The 22990-nt window shown below is 42.6% G+C and overlaps 1 protein-coding gene across 11 annotated transcripts in view; it reads left to right on the top strand.

Annotated features, from left to right (window-relative positions):
• LOC105488099 (IQ motif containing H) overlaps nucleotides 1-22990 on the top strand; it is a 257039-nt gene that overhangs the window by 164240 nt on the left and 69809 nt on the right. For 6 of the 11 annotated variants that reach the window (XM_071101154.1, XM_071101151.1, XM_071101148.1 and 3 more), the window contains 3 exons: nucleotides 12496-12616; nucleotides 16897-17183; nucleotides 20312-20380. In XM_071101154.1, the coding sequence (XP_070957255.1) occupies nucleotides 12496-12616; nucleotides 16897-17183; nucleotides 20312-20380 (477 nt within the window). The remainder of the gene's footprint in view (nucleotides 1-12495; nucleotides 12617-16896; nucleotides 17184-20311; nucleotides 20381-22990) is intronic. The other 5 variants (XM_071101152.1, XM_071101156.1, XM_071101155.1 and 2 more) reach the window with 1 other exon arrangement.

The raw sequence follows: 22990 nt of genomic DNA, 5'->3' as shown, positions 1-22990 counted from the left end.
TTGGAAATTTAGGCTGTTTCCAGCTTTCATTTTTTGGCGGGGGGAGGAAGGAGGGAGGAAAGATTTGTTTGTTTTTATATTTGGTTTTTGTATACACCTCTTTTTGCTTCTGTTGAGTTACTTCCCTAGAAGGACCCAGGAGTAGAATATTTTATGGCTTTTGTTACATATTGCCATATTCCTAAGAAGATAGTACCAATTTCCAAGGCACCTAGCAGAGAATAATCATACTAGTTTTATCACAACCTTACCATCAGGGATATTATGAACTATTTGCACTTTTATTTTAGATCTAAAAATCCAACTTCTCATTGCTATGATTTGATTACTAGCAAGGGATATTCTTTTCTCATGTCCTTATTATTTGTGTTTTATATCAAAAGCACAAGATTTTTATATTTTTTTAATCTAGATTTTCTAGGTTAAGAAAAAAATCTAGGTTATTCTTTTTTCTAGTCATGAAACTACATATAAATGATTATTGTTCACTTGTTTTTATATTTATTTTTATGTGCTAAAATCTTGACTTCTTAGATTATCTTTATGTATTTAGTTGTTGCCAGAACACTGAAATTAAACATTTTGTAGATCTATGAATACACTGTTAAGGTGTTGACATTTCCTTGTATTTCTTTGTCGTCGTCGTCATCATCATCATCATCATCATCATCATAAATACTGCAGAGTACCTACTGGGTACCAGGTATTGTGCTAAGCATATTACCTGAATTGTCTCATTTAAACTCAGAAAAACCCTGAGGTTTTTACTCATTTACTTCCATACCAATTTAAGGTATAAGGAAGGTATTACTATTCTGTTTACAGATGAAGAAACTTATTCTTAAGAAGTGACTTGCCCAAATTTATAGCTAATAAATGATTGTGCCTTGCTTTTAACCCACATCTGACTGCTGCTAGCCCAGTGCGTCTGCCACACTGAGCCAAGTACATTTAGGAAAGACCTTCTTATTTGAAAGTCCTGGAGAAGTGTTCTCCTGCAGGTCCTTGCCTTTGTGACTCATACCGTGTGCTGCCCTTGTGGCAAGTTTTCTGCTTTCCAGAGATTTGTGGGAAACACAAATATTCCTGGAACACAGAGGCCACTGCTCTCAAATTTCTTCCCTTTCCTAGATGACAGAAAAGCTGGCAAACTGGGAGGTGTAGGGGGCCATCAGTACACACACCTCAGAGCTGGAGAGGAGGAGCCCTGCCTGGGAGTTTCTAAATTCAGCTCTTGCAACCCAACTGCCTCACATACCTGGTTATGTGCATGGGTGATGAGAGAGAATTTTAGACATCACCCTTTGATTGTTCACGGGAATGACAGATTTTCAGTGCCTTTCTCAATCAATTTCAATGCCTTTCTCAATTTACAGGCTCACTAAAATGATCACGATAGTATCATTCCCAAAAAGCTTGGAGTAAATTCCCAAAAAGCTTGGAGTAGCCCACCTTCACAATCAGATGTAGCATTAAAAATACTGTAAGCATTTAAAACCCTGGTTTTTAGCTCAGTGCAGTTGGTCACTCCTGTAATATTTTGTAATCCCAACACTTTGGAAGGTCGAGGTAGGAGTTGGCTTGAGGCCAAGAGTTCAAGACCAGCCTCGGCAATATAGTAAGACCCTATCTCTACAAAAAATTTAAAAATTAGCTGTGTGTCTGTAGTTCCAGCTACTTAGGAGCCTGAAGAAAGAGGATCACTCGAGCCCAGGAGTTTGAGGCTGCAATGAGCCATGACTGCACCACCACTCTCCAGCCTGGGTGACAGAACAAGACTCCTATCTCTACAAGCAGAAACACCCTGTTTTTAAAACAATAAGCAACCAAATATTTTGTTTTTGTTTTAATTTTTTTAGTCTCCTATTCCAGGTTGACATAGTAAACTGCCTTTTAAGCGGAATGAGTGATGAAACAGGCTAGTCATTCAGGGTAGCTAAGAGGTAGTCTGACTTCCTGGGGTACCATAGCCAGGGACACCTAGGTTAGACTCCCATGCTTCCTGGGGGATAACCATAGGCAAATTACTTCAGCTCTCCAAGTCTCCCTTTCTCTATCTGTAAAGAGAGATTAGTACCTGTCTCATGGGGAAGTGGTGACAAGTAAATGAGAAAATTCTGTGAATTGGCGAGCAGCGTGCTTAGCACATAATAAGACTTTAAGAAATGCTACCTATTATTATTATTATTATTACCATAAAATTGTATTACAACAAAATACAGGCAACATTGAACAAGTACATACAACTTAATCTTTCTTTGGTGATTTAGAAGGTTCTTTAGGCTCTGGTGGGCTTCCAAGGTATTGCTGTCTATGTCCATTAGCCATCATTATATGTGGTTGTGGCTGTTGAAGATACAGAATGTTGGTTGATCCAGTTGTTCCCAGCCTATGCTTTACCCAGACAGTGCCTTGGAAAGAATAAGTCTTCATAGCAGCCTGCTTTCTTCTCATTTAGAAATATAAAACCGTTCAATTTATTTGAACTTTCTATGAGTTGAATAAAGAGGCTTGACGAAGTAGGGACAATTCTGACCAAAAGATTGCAACCCAGTGGCTTTCTTTTCTGGTTCCAGTTGGTGTATTTTCTAATTAGTGTAGCAGCACGTCACCACAATCATTGGAAAGTCTTAATCATTTACATATTTGTCTTTATCGCCGAGAATGACTTAGAATGTTTTCTTCCAGTTCAGTGGGTATTTTCATGAAGCTGCCAGGGTTGAGTTTGAGGTGTCTCTCTGTGCCTGAGGAAGATGACAGGAGAAGGAAAATTGCCTCCCCAAGTGAAATGAAAGCCAGGGTACCCCTTCTGAGGACCTATAATAATCAGCTACACAAGCTGTTGGTTTGTGTGTCCTATTGATTTAATATGCTTCTAATCAGTACATAAAGCTATGGGCCTGCAGTGTTAATTTTTCATATGCTTACAAAGTACCCTTTGATTTTCTGTCACACGTTAATTACAGCGTTTTGCCATTAAATAGGAAGCTTTGTGTAAACTAATTACTAGGTAATCATTGTCTACTGCAAGCGTGCTGTTTGTACCTTTTATTTTATTCTAAAAATGCACAGATCTCACAGTCTGGAAACACTCTACCTTCCAGCCATTAGCTCTCACTAATTCATAGCATTATTGTGGTGCGAGTGTAGGAGTTGTAATTGTTGTGGTATCAGAGCTGTTAATTACCGGAGTAAACAGTTGAAATGGTGCCAAGGTCTATTGTACAAGGCAGAGAAAAGGAGGTTTAAATGTTACTCCCACCATCTGGGGACTGGAGGAGAGGCAAATGCTTGAAAACAGCAGTGAGGCGCTATCGCCGCTTCAGCTCCAGGGTTGGCGGCCATATGGATCCCGAATACTTTGAATCAATTGAATTTAACTGCCAGTTTTTCGCAATAACAGCGTGGAAGGAAGGAATAAAGCAAAAGATGAGAGGAACGAGAATTGGTTAGTGTTCTCACATCCAGGAAGTCCCCGTTGGAGGTCTTTTGGAAAGGTCTGCTTTGCTGAAAACCACAGAACAGGCATGGGCATTTGGAACGGTTTCAGAATGAGTTTTACTCTCCTCTGACGGTGACTGCGCCATTTGCTTCTGGTCGTCTGTCCTTGGTGCCCCTCGGTGAGACAGGGATGCCCTTGAGAAGGCTCAGACTTTCCTGTCACTGTGCCAGATCCAACAAAAATTCTGACTTTGGAATTCACTGATTTACCATCCTGGTATTTTAACGAGCATGGTCTGTGGAAAGAAAACAATCAATCTATAATGCTACTACATCTGCCTCAAGTGTATGCATCTGTATGTGTGGAAATATCAAAGAAGGCACAGCTCTTCGCTCTGATAAAGAAAGGTCGCTGCTTGCCCATTCCTTTTGCATAAAATTAAAATATAAATTCTCCCGATAGTGTCTCATTTCATTCCACAGACTCACTCCTCTCCCCCACTACTTGAATGAAAAATCAAGTCCAAAGGGCACATGTGTTTCCTTTTGTTTTTAATTTTCACTTAAAGAGCTTTCATCAGCATATGCAATTTTCTCAACCAGCGATATTTCTCTAACTGGAAAGAAAGACCCCATTACCAGTAATGATAATTATGGCTACTTCCACTTATGGCTGATTTTAAAACCACATGGTTTCTGCTTTAAAATATTGCATGATCTTTAGAACAGGCATGTGTATTTACTTGATGTCACTCTTCTATTTTAATATAATTTCCTTAAAACCATTTTCCAATGTTAAAAATATTTTTAAAACACCAGTCACTTGCTGCTGTAACTACTTTTTAATATCATTTCCCAACCATGAACATATTCTTCTTTTTGTAAACCACCCTGGATTATTTATCTTTAATTGTTCCTTTAGCAGATGTCGAAGTAATTCCGGGAGTAGTGTAAACAACTCCCTGAAAGAAAAGGATCGCAGGCCCTCACGTACACCATGAACCAAGGATGGGGCTTGTCGGGGTTTTGATGATGGCAATTTTGTCCCGGGGAAAAATGTTCCTGCCTTTGTGTATGTGCAAAGTTCAATTACGAATTTCAAGAAGCATTTAATCTTTATCTATTGAAACCCCCAGCATGCAGCGCGCACGGGGTGAGCCTAGAAAGAAAACCACAGCCCCCTGTGGTGAGGGGAAAAAAGAAACAGCAGTTTAAGTGCTGGAAAGTTGAAAGGGAATGAACCTCTCCAGTGTGTGTGGTCGGGGGCAAAGCAGTTGCGCTGAGCTTTGGAATGGAGGCACAACATATGTGCCTCAGTTGGACAAAACGCTTCTCGAGTCAAATCAACTGCTAGGCCTGCATGTTGGTGCAAGGTGGAGGCCTAGATAATGAGGGACAGACTCCTCGAGAAGCAGCGAGTGGATAATGCTACATAAGTATGGAATTATATACCGCATTTTCACCATTCTGTTTAATGAGAGCCGCCACCGCAGCGAATCACTTGCCACACAGCCGAAATGGGCCATTAGCTATCAAGGGAAAATTGTCTTTGCCGCTTTCAGCAGATGGAGCAAATATTTTACAAAGCAATTTTACATACCAAAAACATTTGTGTGCCTTAGTAATGTTGGCTGTTTTACATTATGTTACCTTCTACAGCAGCATAATTTTCCATCTCATCGAAGGCAAAGTTGGCATTTTTGATTTTTAAATTCTCAATTAACAATTAAACATGGAGTATTAAAGCAGTCCTTAAACTTTAAGTAGGTGTGGGAAGTAGTTTATGACTTGCCAAAGACATTTTCATTTTTTCTTCATCCTCTCAGCATATTTTTGCACTCTAAAGAGGGACTATTTCTAATAATCTGGATGGAAAGGAAGGAGTGGAAACTCCACTGCTGATTGCAGAATGAGAGTTACCAATGCACACAGTGGTCAGAGCATTTGCTGGCTGAAAACACCCAGCATGGATTGTGGATACACAGTTTGGTTCACCCATTTGCATCAGTTTAAAATGTTTTAAGTTTCAAGTAACAGAAAACCCAACCCAAAATGGCCTTAAAAGTAAAGAGAATTTATTATCTCAGGTAACTAAAAATCCAAACATTGGTCTGGCTTCAGACAAGGCTCAATGATGTCACCAAGGACCCAGTTACTTTCCACTTTCCTCTACACTGCGCACCATTCTAAGACTGGCCATCCTTAGGGTTACAAGATGGCTGCCAGTAGCTCCTGCAGTTTGTCCCTGCTCAAGGCGATAGGAAGAGAGAACATCTCGTAGCATTCTCAGAAGAGCATAAAGCTGCTTTCTCAGAAGGCCCCAGGAAGTGCTTCCTAATATTTGATTGGTCTAATTGGGTCATGTGCGCATCCTGAACCAATCACTGTAGCCAGGACGTGGCTTTGCTCATCAGGCCCAATCCTTGCGGCTGAGTTGGAGGGCAGCACTCTCAATCAACTCACATAGTTAGGCATGGGGAAAGGATTGGTCCTGAAAGAAGTTTGTAATATTACCCTGAAAGAGGGGACATAGATGCTGGGCAGCCAGTGACAAAGGCCCATGCTACCATATTTTCATACATTTGACAGCACTGACTTAGCATCACCTGTGGATGATGGAATCCAGCCCAGACTGAGTACTTGTGCCTTGATGGCAGTTACCAGCACAGATTCCACTGCACCATGGCACACTGGTAGCAATTGGGTTTGAATCCCAGTTTTGCCACTTTATGGCAGTGTGACATGAAGAGGGGATGACAATATCTACCTCAGAGAGTGGCTGAGATAATAAATGTAAACCACCCTGCACATGCCTACCACATGGTGAGCTTTTAATCATTAAAAGCTTTTAGGCTTTTAATAAAGCCTAAAAAGTGACTAAAATGTATCCTGTGCACAGGGAGGCAGCCCTTCTAAATTCACCCTCAAATGTGGAACCCCTCCCTTCTCAATCTGTGTACCACTAGCTAATTCAAATCCTGAGCACCTTTCATGGTGCTTCACACTTGACACTCTGAAGAGGCAGCAGGGCCAGTGGGGAGCACTCACCCAGGAGTCAGAGGCAGCCAGAGAGCACCTGCGGCCTCCTAGTGTGACTGGAGAAGCCCTCGTTCCCTCTTCTGTGACATGAGGCATTTGTCCTAGATAGTCCACATGGCTCCTTTCAACACTGACAGTCTTGCTTACTTTTTCAGGTCATTGTCTTGCCCTTTTCACTCTCTAATCCTCCATCTAGGGATGTCAGAAGCATCTAGAAAGCAGAACCATGTAGGCAGGTCCCTTGATTTTCTTTTGAACGCCATCAGTGTCTGATATGGGAGATTTGAGGTGATTAACCAAAAAGTTATTAATTCACCACTGCAGATTGGCACATGACCCATTTACACCAATGTGTGTCTGTATGTGTGTATGTGTGTGTAATACACACACACACAGAGAGGCACTCTTGGAATTTACTTGGTTGGGGAAGCTAACGCTAGAGTTTGAAGTAGCTTTAGTCATTGAGTGCAGTATTAAGCTTTAGTCATTGAGTGCAGTGGATAGTTTACCTGCTTCCCCTAAGATATCCTGAATCTCATTCATTCAGACATCTCTTCCTTCAAATTTACACTTTCTTGATAGAAAAAGAGAGAGCAAGAGGCAAGGTACATACTTGGTAGACAAGGATCTCTGGGGTGCATCGGCCAGGCTGGTGGAGCCCCATGCCTTCTGCAGATGTCTTGGAACCTTCCAAGGTCCTGACAATTGTTGATGCACTCTGAGAGGTAAATGTGGGCACTGGAAAAAGTGGAGGCAAGCCTGTACAGTGGCAAAGATGGGGCTGAAGTTTCTTCTTATGGGAATTACCCTAGAGCTATCAGCCCCACAAAACTAGCAGCTAATTGCATTCCCAGAGCCAGTGCAATCATGATGGAATGAAAATCTGGAATTCTGACTTTTTTCAAAAGTGTATTTTTTTCTAGCACTTGTTTATTACCTACAAGGTATATATTTTTCTTTCCACACTTCCCAAGTCATTAGCTCTAAATGATCTGTTCAAAATGGATAATAGACTCTCTGAAACACTGATGTGGTCATCCATCGTCCATCACCTTGGTATTACTCAATTACTCAATGCAAAGCAAAAAAACTTCCTAACTACTCATTTCAAAAGGTTTTTTGTTTGTTTGTTTGTTTTAGAGGCAGAGTTTTGCCCTTGTTGCCCAGGCTGGAGTGCAATGACGCGATCTCAATTTACTGCAACCTCTGCCTCCTGGATTCAAGCAATTCTCCTGCCTCAGCCTCCCAAATAGCTGGGATTACAGGTGCCCACCACCATGCCCAGCTAATTTTTGTATTTTTAGTAGAGACAGAGTTTCACCATGCTAGTCAAACTGGGCGTGCACTCCTGACCTCAAGTGATCCGCCCACCTCAGCCTCCCAAAGTGCTGGGATTACAGGCATGAGCCACCGTGCCCGGCCTCATTTCACAAGTTTTTAAGATAAAGATGTGCCCCTGTTGCTGGCTTATAACAGATACTCAATATATATACACTTTGGGAAGGTAGAAAAGGGAGGAGGAAGGCAAGCTAGAAATGGTTCCCCTAACACTCTTATTTTCTGTCTTTAACCATTTGTTGAACATTACAACTCACTGAGTGATGATCTTACACAAGCCTCTTAAAGTCCCTCAGCTTCCCATTTTAAAGCAAGAGAAATAGCATGGCAGTGGCTACCACAGAGTGTTGCTGAAAGGACCGAATGAGATCATGAATGTGAACCTGTGACAAGAGAAAGTATTTTACAAATACTATTCTAATGATTCACATGAATTGGAGTGTTTGTCTGTTATGGAAGGGGTGTGTGTGTGTGTGTGTGTGTGTGTGTGTGTGTGTGTATATATACATAAGTTTGTTTTGAACAGAATAAACTTGAAGAGCTACAGATCTTCCCTTACCAGCATCTGCCCTTAAAGTTGTGGCATTATGTTTGAACTATGCAAAATGATAAAAACTCGAGAGCAGAAAGCCCCCCAAAAACTGAGAGCTTGCATCTGACATTGATAGACCCTTTGTGGCCGTTGGGACCTTGTTGCTTCTTGGGAAAAGGGTGTTCTTAGCTTGTTAAACCACTGCTGCGATGGAGTCCTTTGCTCCTGGATTTGAACTCTCGCCTAACCCACCAGTTCACAAGCAGCTTCTGAGTACCAGCAGAAACCAGACTGTAAAAGGTTGTTTTGTTGCGGGGGGGATAAAATAAAATGAAGCTTTCACCAAGAATGTCATTTTTCTGACCTTACTTGAATATATGAGCTGCAGGTCCTGCTGTATTTTTTTGGTTTGTTTTGTAGAGATGGGAAGACAATTTCCGTTGGTGCTGAGGCCATTCTTAGTATAATCCTTGTTTTTCCCGTCAGACACTTTCAAAATAAAGAAATAAATTAAACAGTTAATACCCCCTCCTCTTACCTCGCATGATTCCTCTCCATGCCTTTTTCTTAGAGAATGAATCATGGCCCCACGCTGCCTCTGTGTGCCCCAGCACCCCTATTGAATGTCACCCCGCCAGTGCCTTTAGCTGTGGACCTCTCATGGTGGGACACGATTACTCCTCCAGATCCCAGCAGCTGACTTTCCTCTAGGAAATTTAGCCCCTTACTGTGGCTTTGTGCACAGTGAAAACTCCAAGCGTCAAAGCAGAATGGCTGGCTTTGTGAGCAGAGGTGTTGGCAGAAGCCTGGCACAGTGTCCAGATGCCACACGCAAGCAGCAGGCTGATGAGTTACTTATTGGCCCTCACATAGTATGTTGCATCTGAGGTGACACTTCATAAATGCGACCTCATTTATCTTCCCGATGCCCTTCAGAGGCAGGGAATCCCATAAAGTCTGCCCAGGAAGAGTCTGTGGTTCTTAAGCAGCCTTCCCTCCAGCTGCTTCCTGAGCAGCAAGGAGGAGCCCATTGAGAGGTTTCACGTTTTATCTTATTCTGTAACTTCAGCTTTAAGGACTACATCCTATGTTTACTAGCACTGTGACTCATTCCACAGACATTTAGTGTTCCCTGTGCTAGGGACTGGGAGACTGACCTCAAAGCCGGTGCCCATGCCATTAAGCAGCCCAGAGAGAGCTGGAGAGCAGGGAGAAAGCTTTCTCTCCCAACTAGGGTGGGAGAGAAGGCTTCCTGGAGGAGATGTGGCTGGAACCACCTCAGGAAGGATGAGGAGGAGTCAGCAAGGGGAGGAAGAGGAAGAAGGGAGGCAGAGGAGGGCAGGTTCAGGGGAGGCTGGGGGCTGGGCAGGAAAGTGAGGCCGCATTAGGAGTCAGAGGCCATATCACAGAGGACCTTCCTCATCTGTCGTGTTGAGGAGTTTGGACTTGATCCTCAAGCTGAAGGACATCTTTCAAGATTTACGTGGCAAGGCTTTTACCTACTCCTTCACTGCCTTTTCTCCCTCTCTCCCCAACACCAAAAAAAAAAAAAAAAATTATATACTTATAAACACTTTTTGTCTAGTCCAGTTGCTTAAAAGGCCTGACATTCTGTAATTTTTGCTGTATAGATGAGTGAACGATTTCTCTTTGGACTGCCTTGGTATGAATGGCCAGATAGTGTGTAACTGGTAGATGATTTCACGTTCCCCAGCAGTAGGGCAGAAAAAGCCATTTAATCAAGGCAGAACAAAGAAATTCCCACTTTCCTGACAGAGGGCCTGGGCTGTGAGACTTCCTTTCCTTGCCATTCCATTTTCCAGAGAAGAGTGGGATTCTAACGCTGTGTTTCATTGTCCCAGCTTTGGGGCACTTCATGAATCAGAGATAAAATGGAATGGTTTTAACTGAAACAAGTGTAAAAAGAAAGATGGATTTTGGAGACTGTTCAGAGAAGGAACAAAGGAGTCCGGGTTGCTGGAGCTGCGCATTTCGCATGCTTGTTTAAAATTTAGATGCAGGGCTTTGGGGCGATCAGGTAATTCACAGTAAAGATCAGAGAAAATGTGCACCGTGTATAGGATGTGAAGGAGGGAAAAGGCCCATTGCTTTGACAGCAGTTTCCTTGCTTCTGCATCACAAGGCAGAGCTCTCTGCATGAGCGCTTCCCCAGCCCTTCTTCACAGACCTCCTCCCACTCTGCAGGGAGTCGTCCTGAGCTGAGTGTGAGCCAGGGCACTCTCCGCCTTTCAGGGAGGTTCTGTTTTGTATGTCAAGCACTTACTAAGCTAACTAATGAAACTCTCCCACCAAGATTTTCTGGATATTTCGGAAGTTATTCAGATTTTTTGAACCTGCTGAGAGCATAGTGTCAGATGTTTAGTCTTCTGCTGTGGTTTGTCAGTAGGCACTGGACCTAGAATCAGCCAGCTGTTCCAAGGAGTTGGGGCAGGCAGTGCATAGAGGACAATCACTTTTTAATGGTAGGGAAATTGGAAATCAGTGTGTGTGATTTCTAAGATTCCAATCCCACACCCAAAGCTGATCCCTCCAAATTACTGCACCGTCACTCAGATTCAGAAGTTCCCCCGCAACCTAAAGTAAATCTGAGTTTCTCTTGTCAGTGCTCCTTATTCTGAGTATGAATAGTGTCTGTCATGTGAGTTTTGGTCCAGTACCCTGCCTCACTTCTGGCAGAAATAAAATCTGAAGAGGTGGCTTTTATTTGAAAAAGTTTAGACAGTCTAAGAGGAAGAGTATCGCAACTTAGGACATCTAAAAAAAATTGTCCTGGCAAACCAAGGCTTTTTATATCAAAAGCCAGACTTCTTATTCACTGAGGATTCCATACTGATTTCATTTTGACAGGAGGCTCTTTAGTCTTTGGGTTGTTTTACAAATGGTATGGGGCCAGCCTCACATCCAGGCAGATGAGACTGTGACCTAGGGGAGATTTCAGGCAAACTGAGGCTGGCCCCAACACTCCTTCCCACCTAACTCTTCCAACCCATCCCTACCTAAAATCCCACCTTTACAGCTTCAGCCATAGTTTAAGGCTTTGATGATGAAGTTGTAGGATGCAGACATCCACCGACAAGGGGAAAATGGCACAGATTAAAGAGATGGAAGATGACTGGGCACTGTAGCTCATAGCTGTAATCCAGCACTTTAGGAGGCTGAGGGAGGAGGACTGCTTGAGACCAGGAGTTTGATACCAGCCTGGACAACACAGACCCATCTCTACAAATATATTTTTTAATTAGCCGTGCATGGTGGTGTGTACACGTAGTCCCAGCCAATTGGGAGGCTAAGGCAGGAGGATCATTGGAGCCCAGGAGACTGAGGCTGCAGTGAGCTATGATCACACTACTGTACTCTAGCCTGGGTGACAGAGCAAGGCCCTGTCTCAAAAAAATTTAAAAGAAAAATTAAAAATATATATGGAGGTGGCTGGGTGCAGTGGCTCACGCCTATAATCCCAACACTTTGGGAGGCTGAGGCGGGCGGATCACCTGAGGTCAGGAGTTTGAGACCAGCCTGACCAACATGGAGAAACCCTGTCTCTACTAAAAATATAAAATTAGCTGGGCGTGGTGGTGCATGCCTGTAATTCCAGCTACTGGGGAGGCTGAGGCGGGAGAATCGCTTGAACCCGGGAGGCGGAGGTTGCGCTGAGCCGAGATTGTGCCATTGCACTCCAGCCTGGGCAACAAGAGCAAAACTGTCTCAAAAAAAAAAAAAAAATAAGAAAGAGAAAAACAAAAACAAAAACAATTAACTCCACATTTTATATAAAAGGAAACTGAGGCCCAGAGCGAGAAAAGATATTGCCCAAGGACACTCTGCTGGTCAGGCTGCCACCTGCAGTGGGTCTGAAACTTGGTTTCCTGATGCCCAGAAAGAAGGGTGCCTTTCAGAGACAACAGGAACAATGAAGAGTTTTTAGGGAGGCCAAATCACTTTTGAAATATGAAAACTGAAATGGCTGAAAAAAGAGAGAACATTTTCAAAATGGCTTTCTGACTCTGGGTAAACAGTAACCACATTTTTTTTGCCTGTTGGAGGCCTGGTTTTTAATCACTCCACAAGCAGTTTTCATTTCTGTAGTAAAATTGCTTGTGGTTCTATTTAATTTGTTTCTGCAGGAGCCAGCTTTGGTGAAGATCTCCGAGGAGCTGGCGGGCATTTTAGCACAGCACGCACAGCCAGTCAATGAGAAACGGTTCCCGACGTGGAGGAAATTCCTCCAAACATTTCTCAGTCAAGGTAAATAAGACTGTAAAGTTTCTATTGAGGATTAGTCTACACAACTTTGGATTCTAGTTTTGGGTCAACTGGGGCCAATTTCAATACTTTGCATCTCCTGTGTTGGTTTAGAAAAGTGCTCCTATGGTTTTCTTTTTCAAATGTTGCCTAAATATTTATCTTACACCCAGCCTCTTAAGTAAATAGGAACCTAGCATGCCAAGCATGGCATGGGGAGCTCAAGATTCTGGGCCTGTTTTTACACCACAAACTTCTCCTGAGAGGTGGGCTTTGGAATCAGATTGCCTGGGTCTGGATCCCATCCATGACTTTGAGCAAGGTTCTTAAACCCACCAAGGCCTGGTTTCCTCACTTATTTACCTTACAGGGTCATTGGGTGGATTCAATGAAATACAGATATGAAAGTTTCTACCACAGAACCTTACACAAAATCATCTTTAATAAGTGTTAGTTTCTCCTCCTGTTTTCTAGGAGAGCAGAAATGGTCTCGCTTCCAGTTGTGAATATAACATTTCCAATCAAGGGTTTGCTAGAGTTCAGGAACAAAGCGAGCCTCCATTCCTTTCATCTTCCTCCTCCTACTTCATCCTCATTTCCTAACAACATTGGGTGGTCCATGAATGGGGGAATGAATGGAGTGAATGATGCCTGTCTGCCGTCTCAGAGGTCCCTGTGAGGGTGCCACACAGAGGCACACCCATGCGACGGCCCTCACTCTCTAGGAGGTTACAGTGCAAGACATATTATATGCTTACCCACATGCACAAGAAGAGAGGGTTAGTATAACAGGCCACAGAAGGCATCTTCCCACTGCTATCAAGTGATAATAATAATCTCAGCAATAGTCAATAATGATAAGATAATGTCATGTCAGATGATAACAGCAGCAGCAATAGCCCAGTGATGATAATAGCACAGTGATGATAAAACAGTGAGCTTAGACAGTGCTTATCATGGGCCAGGCACTCTTCTAAGTATATCTACGTTAACTTATTGAAGCTTCCTAACCATCCTATGAGGTGGGCACCATTATCACCCTCATTTTATAGAGGTGGGAAGCTGAAGTACGAAAGATTAACCCCAAGTCACTCTGCTAACACATAGAAGAGCCCATGAAAAGCGACCTCTGTGCTGCTCCAGGAGTCTTGAGCAGAGCCAGTGGTTACATTTATCAGGGCATATCATAGCTCAATGTATGAGAGTGTATGAAAGGACAGATCTGTTGGTTGTTGGAATATACTGGCTGGGCAGGGTGTATTGGGCACCCTGTTAATGAATTATTTAAGCAAGGGATTGAATGGCAGCCATCTAACAAGATTGCAGAAAAGAGATTCTTTGCAGGGGACAGTTGTGCTAGACAACTTCCAATGCCCTTTCAACTCTAAAATGTTGTGATTCTATAAATTTCCACATGTACCCACTGATAGACAAGTCAAAGTAAGGAAAGTCAACCCCATGCATAAATGGAAGAAAATCAAGTGGCTACCACACACACACACACACACACACACACACACACACACACAAAATCAATAATAAGGTGTTTTTTCTTTTTTCTTTCTTTTTTTTTTTTTTGAGATGGAGTTTCACTCTTGTTGCCCAGACTGGGATGCAGTGGCACCATCTCGGCTCACTGCAACCTCCGCCTCCTGGGTTCAAGCGATTCTCCTACCTCAGCCTCCTGAGTAACTGAGATTACAGGTGCACGCCACCATGCCCGGCTAATTTTTGTATTTTTAGTAGAGACAGGATTTCACCATGTTGGCCAGGCTGGTCTCGAACTCCTGACCTCAGGTGATCTACCTGCCTCGGCCTCCCAAAGTGCTGGGATTACAGGCGTGAACCACTGCACTCAGCCTGATGAGGTGGGTTTTTTTGTTTTGTTTTGTTTTTGTTTTTAAGTTATGGGGGGAAGACCATGATGATCTCCAGGCCCGTCCAGGTCAGGGTGTTAGGAAATTTCCAGATCTTCAAGCATCTGCCTGCAAAAGCCTGCCTCTAAACTATTTCTTTTCACGTGAGCTTTGTAGATGAGAAAGGCTTTCCCAGCAACTATCTCATCTGAGCTGTATAACCACAAGCTAAAGCTTCACCTCCACCTCCTGTTCATCTTTATCCTGCTTTCTCAGCCATGCTTATTTATGGAGAGCAGTACAAGCTTTATTAACTTAATTTTCTTCATGAAGAGACTGAAGCTCAGAGATAGGAGGGGACTTGGGCAAAATCACACAACAAATAAGTGGTAAATGGAACACAAAGTTATATCCTTCAATTTTAGCACATTTAAAAACCTAGGTCTTGAAAGTTATGTGTTTTCAAAGCTTCTGCCTTTCTGTCAACCCAGTGCATACGGCAGGCCCTGTATCAATGGTCCCCAACTGAGCCAGGGTGTCTCCCAGGTTTCCCGACTCTAAGGTCACCATCTCCCTCCCTCCAGCTTCCACCATTGCCTGTTTCATTCCATTTATGTTTTCTCCAGTGTGCTTATGGCCACAAAATGTGCTAGGGATTTGATTTCTAAATTGTCATAGGATTATGTCAAAAGCAATACTTTTTCATTTTCATTTTTATCTTTTGAGATAGGGTCTCACTCTGTCACCCAGACTGGAGTGCAGTGGCACAATTATAGCTCAGTGAAGCCTCGACCTCCCAGGCTCAGGCAATACTCCCATCTCAGCCTTCTGAGTAGCTGGGACTACAGGCGCACACCACCATGCCCAGCTAATTTATTGTTTACAATTTACAATTTTTTTTGTAGAGACAGGGTCTCACTTTGTGGCAATACCTTTTTCAGAAGAGGAATTAATTGCTCTGAGTGGAAGAAAATAACAGTGAAAAGGTTATGGTCATGATGCTGAGAAGATAGTACAACTAAGCTACTTTGAAATAAAATACCCAAGTAATCTTGTAACTTATGAATGATAGTGTGTTTCCACGGAAGTACTACCTTTCAAAACATAGGTGACAGCTAAAGCCACGAAGTTAACCAAAGCACAGAGACTCACTAGGTTTTTTACTTTTGTACATTTTTGTCATTGTTGTTTTGCTGCATTTACCTTGCTAAATCCCCAGCAACTGATGTTTAGGTATAGCACACACGACTAGGCCTCGTTTGAAGAAAAGAATGTCTCAAACCAAATAGAAAAATTAGGGTTTGAATATGTACCCTCCAAACTTGATTTTCCTTTTGAAACTTGGTGTTTGTTAGGACTACCTCTGACCAGATTTATAGACACTTAAGGAAAGTGCTTTTGGGATGAAGTAACAGATGACTGCATTTGAAAACTGCTCATTTTTTTATTTGTATGCTGTTCGCTTACACCTATAGGCAGAGGTCACACTTCTCCCAGCCCCCAGCAAATTTGTAAAATACAGGCCAAGTTTCTCTTAGTGCTCTCAGGTTCTAGACGGCACCCTATCTATGGAACACTTTGTTGTTTTTACTTTTAAATTATCTAACTGTTTACAAGTAATATCTTAAATTTTTTCTCTACAAAGAGGACATATACAGTAACATTTGTAAGTTGGGCCTAAAAACAGAAGATTGGGGCTATGTAATTTTTGTGGACACCACTGAGATAGGCCACAAATTAGCCAGAAAAATGTTGTTGCGGTGCTTGAACATCAGACTTGCCTCTGTGATTTTTGGCATTCAAAGAAAAAGGTAAAATGTAATAAATTATAAAGCTCTCATTATCAGCAGAGAGAGCACATGCGTTCTTCAAACACGGCAATATCTCTTGGTTCTATGTTTTTAAAAACGTTTTATAACTGACTTTATATAGAAGTCCTTTGGCTGACATGATGGTCAATGCTCTCTCTGCCCGCAAAAAGCCTAAACCCGTCAAACCTTCAAAAAGCAGTGAAATTTACGCAAAAGAGCACACTGGTCATCAAGATGCCAACTGCGGACGATGGGCAGTTAATTCCCCATGAGGGATTTGATCATAATCCTTGGGTTCACTGTTTATGAGTGGGCATAGACCCAGTGATCCTCACGGTGTCTTCAAATTATAATCAGAATCAAAACTACCATTCACTGAGCCCTACAATATACCAAGCATTGGGCTAAATACTATAGATAGATACAGTATCTCTAAGATTCACAACAATCTAAAGAGGTAGGCTTTATTATGCCCATATTACAGATAAAGAAAAATAAGTTCAGAGAATGTAAGCTACTTGCCCAAAGTCTCTCAAGACATGGCAGATGCAGAATCTGAGCCCAAGTCAAACAAAATGAATGTGTCCTTTCACCTGCTCCACGTTTTTCCCACCAGGGGGTGTGATCGAAGCATTCCCACCTGCAGACAGCATCACCAACCTGACAGTGGACATGCTGATAGAGCCCAACGGGAAAATCAGCGTGCTGTCAACAGGGGACCAGCTTCATGCCGACAGCCCCTTCATCTCCTCTGGTACCACCGTGCCTCAGACCTCAGTGGATCCCCAAGTTCTCACTTATTTGTGCCTCCAAATTGGAAAAGCCTGCAAAATGAGAGATGTGGTTGGTTACTTTTCCATAGATCTGGTGACTTTTATTGATCCAAGCACCTTGGAACAGCAGGTAAGTTGAATGGATGCCACTCGAAATGCTGAAATCTGTAATGACTCTGCACCCTACACACCAGTGCAACAGGGAATACGAAGGCTCTTCTCAAATGCACTGATTCTCTGATGAGCTCGCTCTAAATTCAACACCTGCATGGTCCAGGCAAATCCAAGTGAGACCAGGCTTTATGTCCGGAAATACAGGGCCAGGGTTGTCTCATTCAGGTACAGTTGGAGTTAAAGAGTGACTGAGGCCAGGCGCAGTGGCTTAACACCTGTAATCCCAGCACTTTGGGAGGCCAAGGTGGGCAGATCCCTTGAGCTCAGAAGTTTGAGAGCAGCATAGGCAACAGTGAGAAACCCTGTCTCTACTAAAGATACAAAAATTAGCTGGGCCTGGTGGTACGCACCTGTAATTCCAGCTACTTGGGAGGCTGAGGCAGGAGAATCACTTGCACCCGGGAGGCAGAGGTTGCAATGAGCCGAGATCACGCCTGGGTGACAGAGTGACATTCCAGCCTGGGTGACAGAGTGAAACTCCATCTCAAAAAAAAAAAAAAGAAAAGAGTGACTGAAGCATCCCTCACAGTTCACAGCTCTGTTGATTAGGCCCTCAATTCTGTCCATTAGTGTGATGCCTATGTATCAGGAAACTATTTCATGCCATCCAGGGAGTGGAACCTGTCTAGAGCCTGTTTTAAATAGAAAATCAACCACTAGAAAGGAGTTAAGAGTTCACATTTCTGTTCCTTTTCTTATCAGTAGTTCACCCACAACTTAGATTGTCTCATTTTTCTCTTTTTTTCTTTAAAAAACATATTGAGAGATACTTCAGAAATATAAATAATAATATAATCAATATCATGTGCCCCTGCTCAGCTTAAGAAACAAAAGTGGTGTCAATGCCACCTGCAGCCCTGTGCGCTCCTTGCCAAACACATGGCTCTCCTCCTAGAGGCCAGGAGGAAGCTCCTGTCTTATGCCTGGGGTTTTGATTCCCTTTCATATCTCTGTGCTTCCACCACACATGGATACATGCGAAAATAATGTAGAGTTTTATTTTGCATGTTTTTAAGCATTTTGTAGATCATAACATTCTATCTATTATTATTTTACTTTATGCTTTTATTTAATATTCCATTTGTGAGATTCTTCATGTGCATAGGTATGGTGCTGAGATATAATATTCAGGAAAAATCATCTTTAACCTTTTTCACTTTGCTTTTCCCGCCTAAAAGTATAATGTTCAAGTTCACTACTCTTTCACAGGACTCGTGTTTTAAAATGACCAGTGGCTCCTCTCTTAGTGCTGCGTGTCCAGACCTCTGTCTAAAGGGCGAAATGACCTCCTGGCCTCCCTCTCTCGATATCCTCTGGTCATCCGCATTGTACATATACTTTAGTTGTTTTAGGATCATTATTCTCGGTTTTACAGTTCTCCATTTCAGTCAGATGATGGTTTCAAAGTGAGAGTTTATGTTTTTTGGCAGATTTCAGCTTGTTCAATGATCATTTTCCATTTGCCTTCCTGGGCCCTCCATTGGTTTTACATTCTGTTCTCAGGCCTGTACATTGACAGGGAAAAGGACAAACTGAAGGTCATTCAGAACTCTCCCTGTGGTGGAGGCAGGACAGAAACAATGCTCCCTGGGGAAATCTGGATGGCAGGGATGCAGGGGGAGGAGAGCCAGGGGAGGCTGCCCTCCCCAAATATTTGTCGTAAGAAGGAAAGATTGGCTGGGTGTAGTGGCTCATGCCTGTAATCCCAGCACTTTGGGAGGCCAAGGCAGGCGGATCACTTGACCCCAGGAGTTCAGGACCAGCCTGAGCAACATAATGGGACCCCATGTCTAGAAAAAATACAAAAAATTAGCCAGGTGTAGTGGCAGGTACCTGTAGTTCCAGCTATTCAGGAGGCTGAGTGGGAGGATCACGTGATCCCAAGTCACCGTAGTCTCAACCTCCCACCTCCACTGCAGTGAGCCAGGATTGCATCACTGCACTCCAGTCTGGGTGACAGAGTAAGAACCTGTCTCAAAAAAAAGAAAAAGAAAAAAAGGCTGAGCACGGCAGCTCATGCCTATAATACCAGCACTTTGGGAGACCCAGGCGGGTGGATTGCTTGAGGTCATGCCACTGCACTCTAGCCTGGGTGACAGAGCGAGATTTTATCTCAAAAAACAACAACAAAAAAAAAAAAAAAAAAAAAAGAAAAGAAAAAGAAAGAAGGAGAGTGAGAAAGAGAAAGCTAAAACTGTGGTCCCTGGGACAATAGGAAGGATGGAACTATGGGGACAGTTGACTTGTGGCTTTTATTTATTTGAATTTGGTATAAGGAAACTTGCACACAGCAGTCAAAAGGATCTTCTCCAAACACGATGCTGGTCCTTCCTTGGGCTCACCACCCTTCTGGGCTTCTGGCTGACAGGTCCCACCCTTCACTTGGCTGGTTCCATGTACCTGGCCGGTTCCATGTACCTGGCCAGTCTTGTCTCACCCTAACTTGCCCTCTGTTTTGGTCTGGTCCACCCACACACCCTGTCTCATTCCCTCTTACTCATGATATTCCCTCTACCACAGGGCCTTTACGCATGCTACTCCTCCACCTTAAATGCTCTTGCCTTTTCTTTTGACCTAGTTAGCCACTTTTCCAGCCATCACATTTCAGCTCAAGCCACATTCATTGGAGCCCTTCCTGACCTTCCTGACAAAGTCAAATTCCCCTTTTTTAGGTTTTCATATCATTGTGTAGTTGTGTGTGAGCATTCCTCGTACCACTTATCTCAGTTACAACTTTAAACTTATTTACATGACTATCTGATTAATATTTTTTCTCCTCCTGTCAATTGTAAGCTCTTTTAAGCGATGTGCTGTGTTTCTTTTTGCTCCCCCACTGTATTCTCAGCACTTACTTCTGTCCTGGCACAAAGTAGGTATTCAGTAAATATTTGTTGTATGAATGAATGAACAATGGAGGTGTTCTAGCAAATGCCGGATGGTGTTGTTAAGGCTTTTGAAGAAGGAGCTCAGACATTCATTGGATGAATGGGATAGATAGATACTAGATTATCTGATTGTATCATACTATGAATTCTCCTTGTCCCTTCCCATAAATACTTCAGTATATAACCATTTGTGTTACAGTTATCAACAGAATATTGGAAGAAGTTCTCAGTGGCCACACCGAAGGGTGTTTCTACATTAGCAAGAGAAGTATGTTTGTTCTCTGTATATAATAAATTATTTACAAATCACTGGCATATTTTCTAGCCATTTTGCAAGTGGTATCACTTCAGAAAACACCTTAATTTTTTTTCTAATTGACATGCCTTGTGATGCCATTGAAGCAACTGGCAGGCATATTATCAACCCTCATTTTTTGTCAGTCTAACAGGTTAAAAAAAATTTGTTTTATTCAGAATTTGATTATTAGTGAAGATCCACACGTCTTCATATGTTTGTTTGCCCATTTATGTATTTTTCTTAATGGCCTAATCATGTCTTTTGCCCCATTTAAATTGGACTATAATACAAATGTTGATTTATTGGAGCTCTTTGTATATTGGAAACTCATTCTTTGACTATTATGCATCTTGTAAATACCTTCTCTCAGATTGTCATTTGTGGCTTACCTGTCTCTCTTTTTATTTTTGGCCATGTTTCTCCACCATAAAAATTACTATTTCTGGCCAGGCTCAGTGACTCACGCCTGTAATCCCAGCACTTTGGGTGGCCGAGGTGGGTGGATCATGAGGTCAGGAGTTCAAGACCAGCCTGGCCAATATGGTGAAACCCCATCTCTACTAAAAATACAAAAATTAGCTGGGCATGGTGGCACGTGCCTGTAGTCCCAGCTGCCCGGGAGGCTGAGGCAGGAGAACTGCTTGAACTCCGGAGGTGGAGGTTGCAGTGAGCCAAGATCACACCACTGCAGTCCAACCTGGGTGACAGAGCAAGACTCTGTCTCAAAAAAAAAAAAAAAAAAAAAATTACTATTTCCTCCCTTGTAATTGATTAGTAATATTTTGTAGAAATGTTCCAAGAGTACCACAATAGTGTATTGCTTATCAAATTCCACCTAGAAAGCTTAGCATCCATTGGCAACTTTTTCCACTACCACTATGATAATGGTAATTTTGTATTTCTGTGGAAAATTTTCTGGTACAGTTTTGTGTAGAAATTTCTGGCAATTGCTCGGCGCAGTGGCTCACGCCTATAATCCTAGCACTTTGGGAGGCCGAGGTGGGTAGATCACAAGGTCAGGAGTTTGAGACCAGCCTGACCAACATGGTGAAACCCTGTCTCTACTAAAAATACAAAAATTAGTCGGGCGTGGTGGCACGCGCCTGTAATCCCAGCTACTTAGAAGGCTAAGGCAGGATAATCTCTTGAACCTGGGAGGCAGAGGTTGCAGTGAGCTAAGATTGTGCCACTGAACTCCAGCCTGGATGATAGAGCAAGACTTCGTCTCAAAGAAAGGAAGGAAGGAAGGAAGGAAGGAAGGAAGGAAGGAAGGAAGGAAGGAAGGAGGGAGGGAGGGAGGGAGGGAGGAAGGAAGGAAGGAAGGAAGGAAGGAAGGAAGGAAGGAAGGAAATTTCTGGCAATTTACTGCAAGAGACAATATTCCTTCTCCACCTCTCATTTTTGCCTATAGGTCTGTATGTATATATGTCAGTATGAACTCATGGGTTTCTATTTTATTTAATGGGTTGTATTTTGATACTTTCATTGTTTTGATGCTCAGTTGTTCCAGATTTGGCCAGTGGGAGACCCTTCAGGGTGTGTCTTGTGTCCTTTTGACATGTCCTCATCATTCTTTGAGCATGTCTTCTTTTCTGACACAATAAGATGTTCCAGGTTCATTTTCTGTTTTCCTTGCCCTGGACCTAGGATCGACTCTAGAAGCCCTGTAAGATCTGGGCTCTTAGTGCTGTCATTGCTACTGGAGTGTCACTCCTTCTGACACCTCTCAGTGGACAGAGCTAGCGAGTACATGTATTACGTATGTACAATACATACACACAATTATACACACATATACACATATAAGCACACATGTGTACCTATACATACATATATGCATCTATAACTATTTCTATATCAGTGTTTATATTATAAAACCATGAGTTCCTGCCAGCATCTCCAATTTCAATCCAGCACCTCAAGGTTCTTTCTATAATTCTTTTCTACACTTAAAAGTAAATATCTTGATGGATATCCTGCTTATTCTGATTTGGGGTACAATTACAATGTATCTACATTGTATACATGTATCAAAATAACACATGTATGGCCAAAATATATATAATTATTACATATCAATTAAAAAATGCCAAAAAAAACCCCTCATACCCATTATTTAAACTTACAAATTAAAAAAATAAAAATAAAAATAAAAGCTAAATAGAACTTGGAACATAGTAACTGTGTATATTTACAAAATAAAATCCCAGGCCTGATGTGGTGGCTCATGCCTGTAATCTCAGCACTTTGGGAGGCTGAGGCAGGAGAATTGCTTGAGCTCAGGAGTTCAGTACCAGCCTGGGCAACATAGTAAGGCCCAGTCTCTACCAAACGATTTTAAAAATAAACAAAATTAGCCAGTCATAATGACACACATCTGTGATCCCAGCTATTTGAGAGGCTGAGGTGGGAGGATTGCTTGGGCCTGGGGGGTCAATGCTGCAGTGAGCTGTGATTGCACCACTGCACTCTAACCTGGGTGACAGAGACCCAGTATCCAAAAAAAAAAGAAGAAGAAGAAAATCCCAGAAACAGGAGGATCAAGATAGTTTAGAGCAGGGGTTGGTAAACTATGGCCTA

The sequence above is a fragment of the Macaca nemestrina genome, chromosome 7 (assembly GCF_043159975.1).
Source record: "Macaca nemestrina isolate mMacNem1 chromosome 7, mMacNem.hap1, whole genome shotgun sequence".
Lineage (NCBI taxonomy): Eukaryota > Metazoa > Chordata > Mammalia > Primates > Cercopithecidae > Macaca > Macaca nemestrina.
The sequence above is the reverse complement of the archived record's forward strand: the minus strand, read 5'-3'. Positions and strand labels throughout refer to the sequence as shown.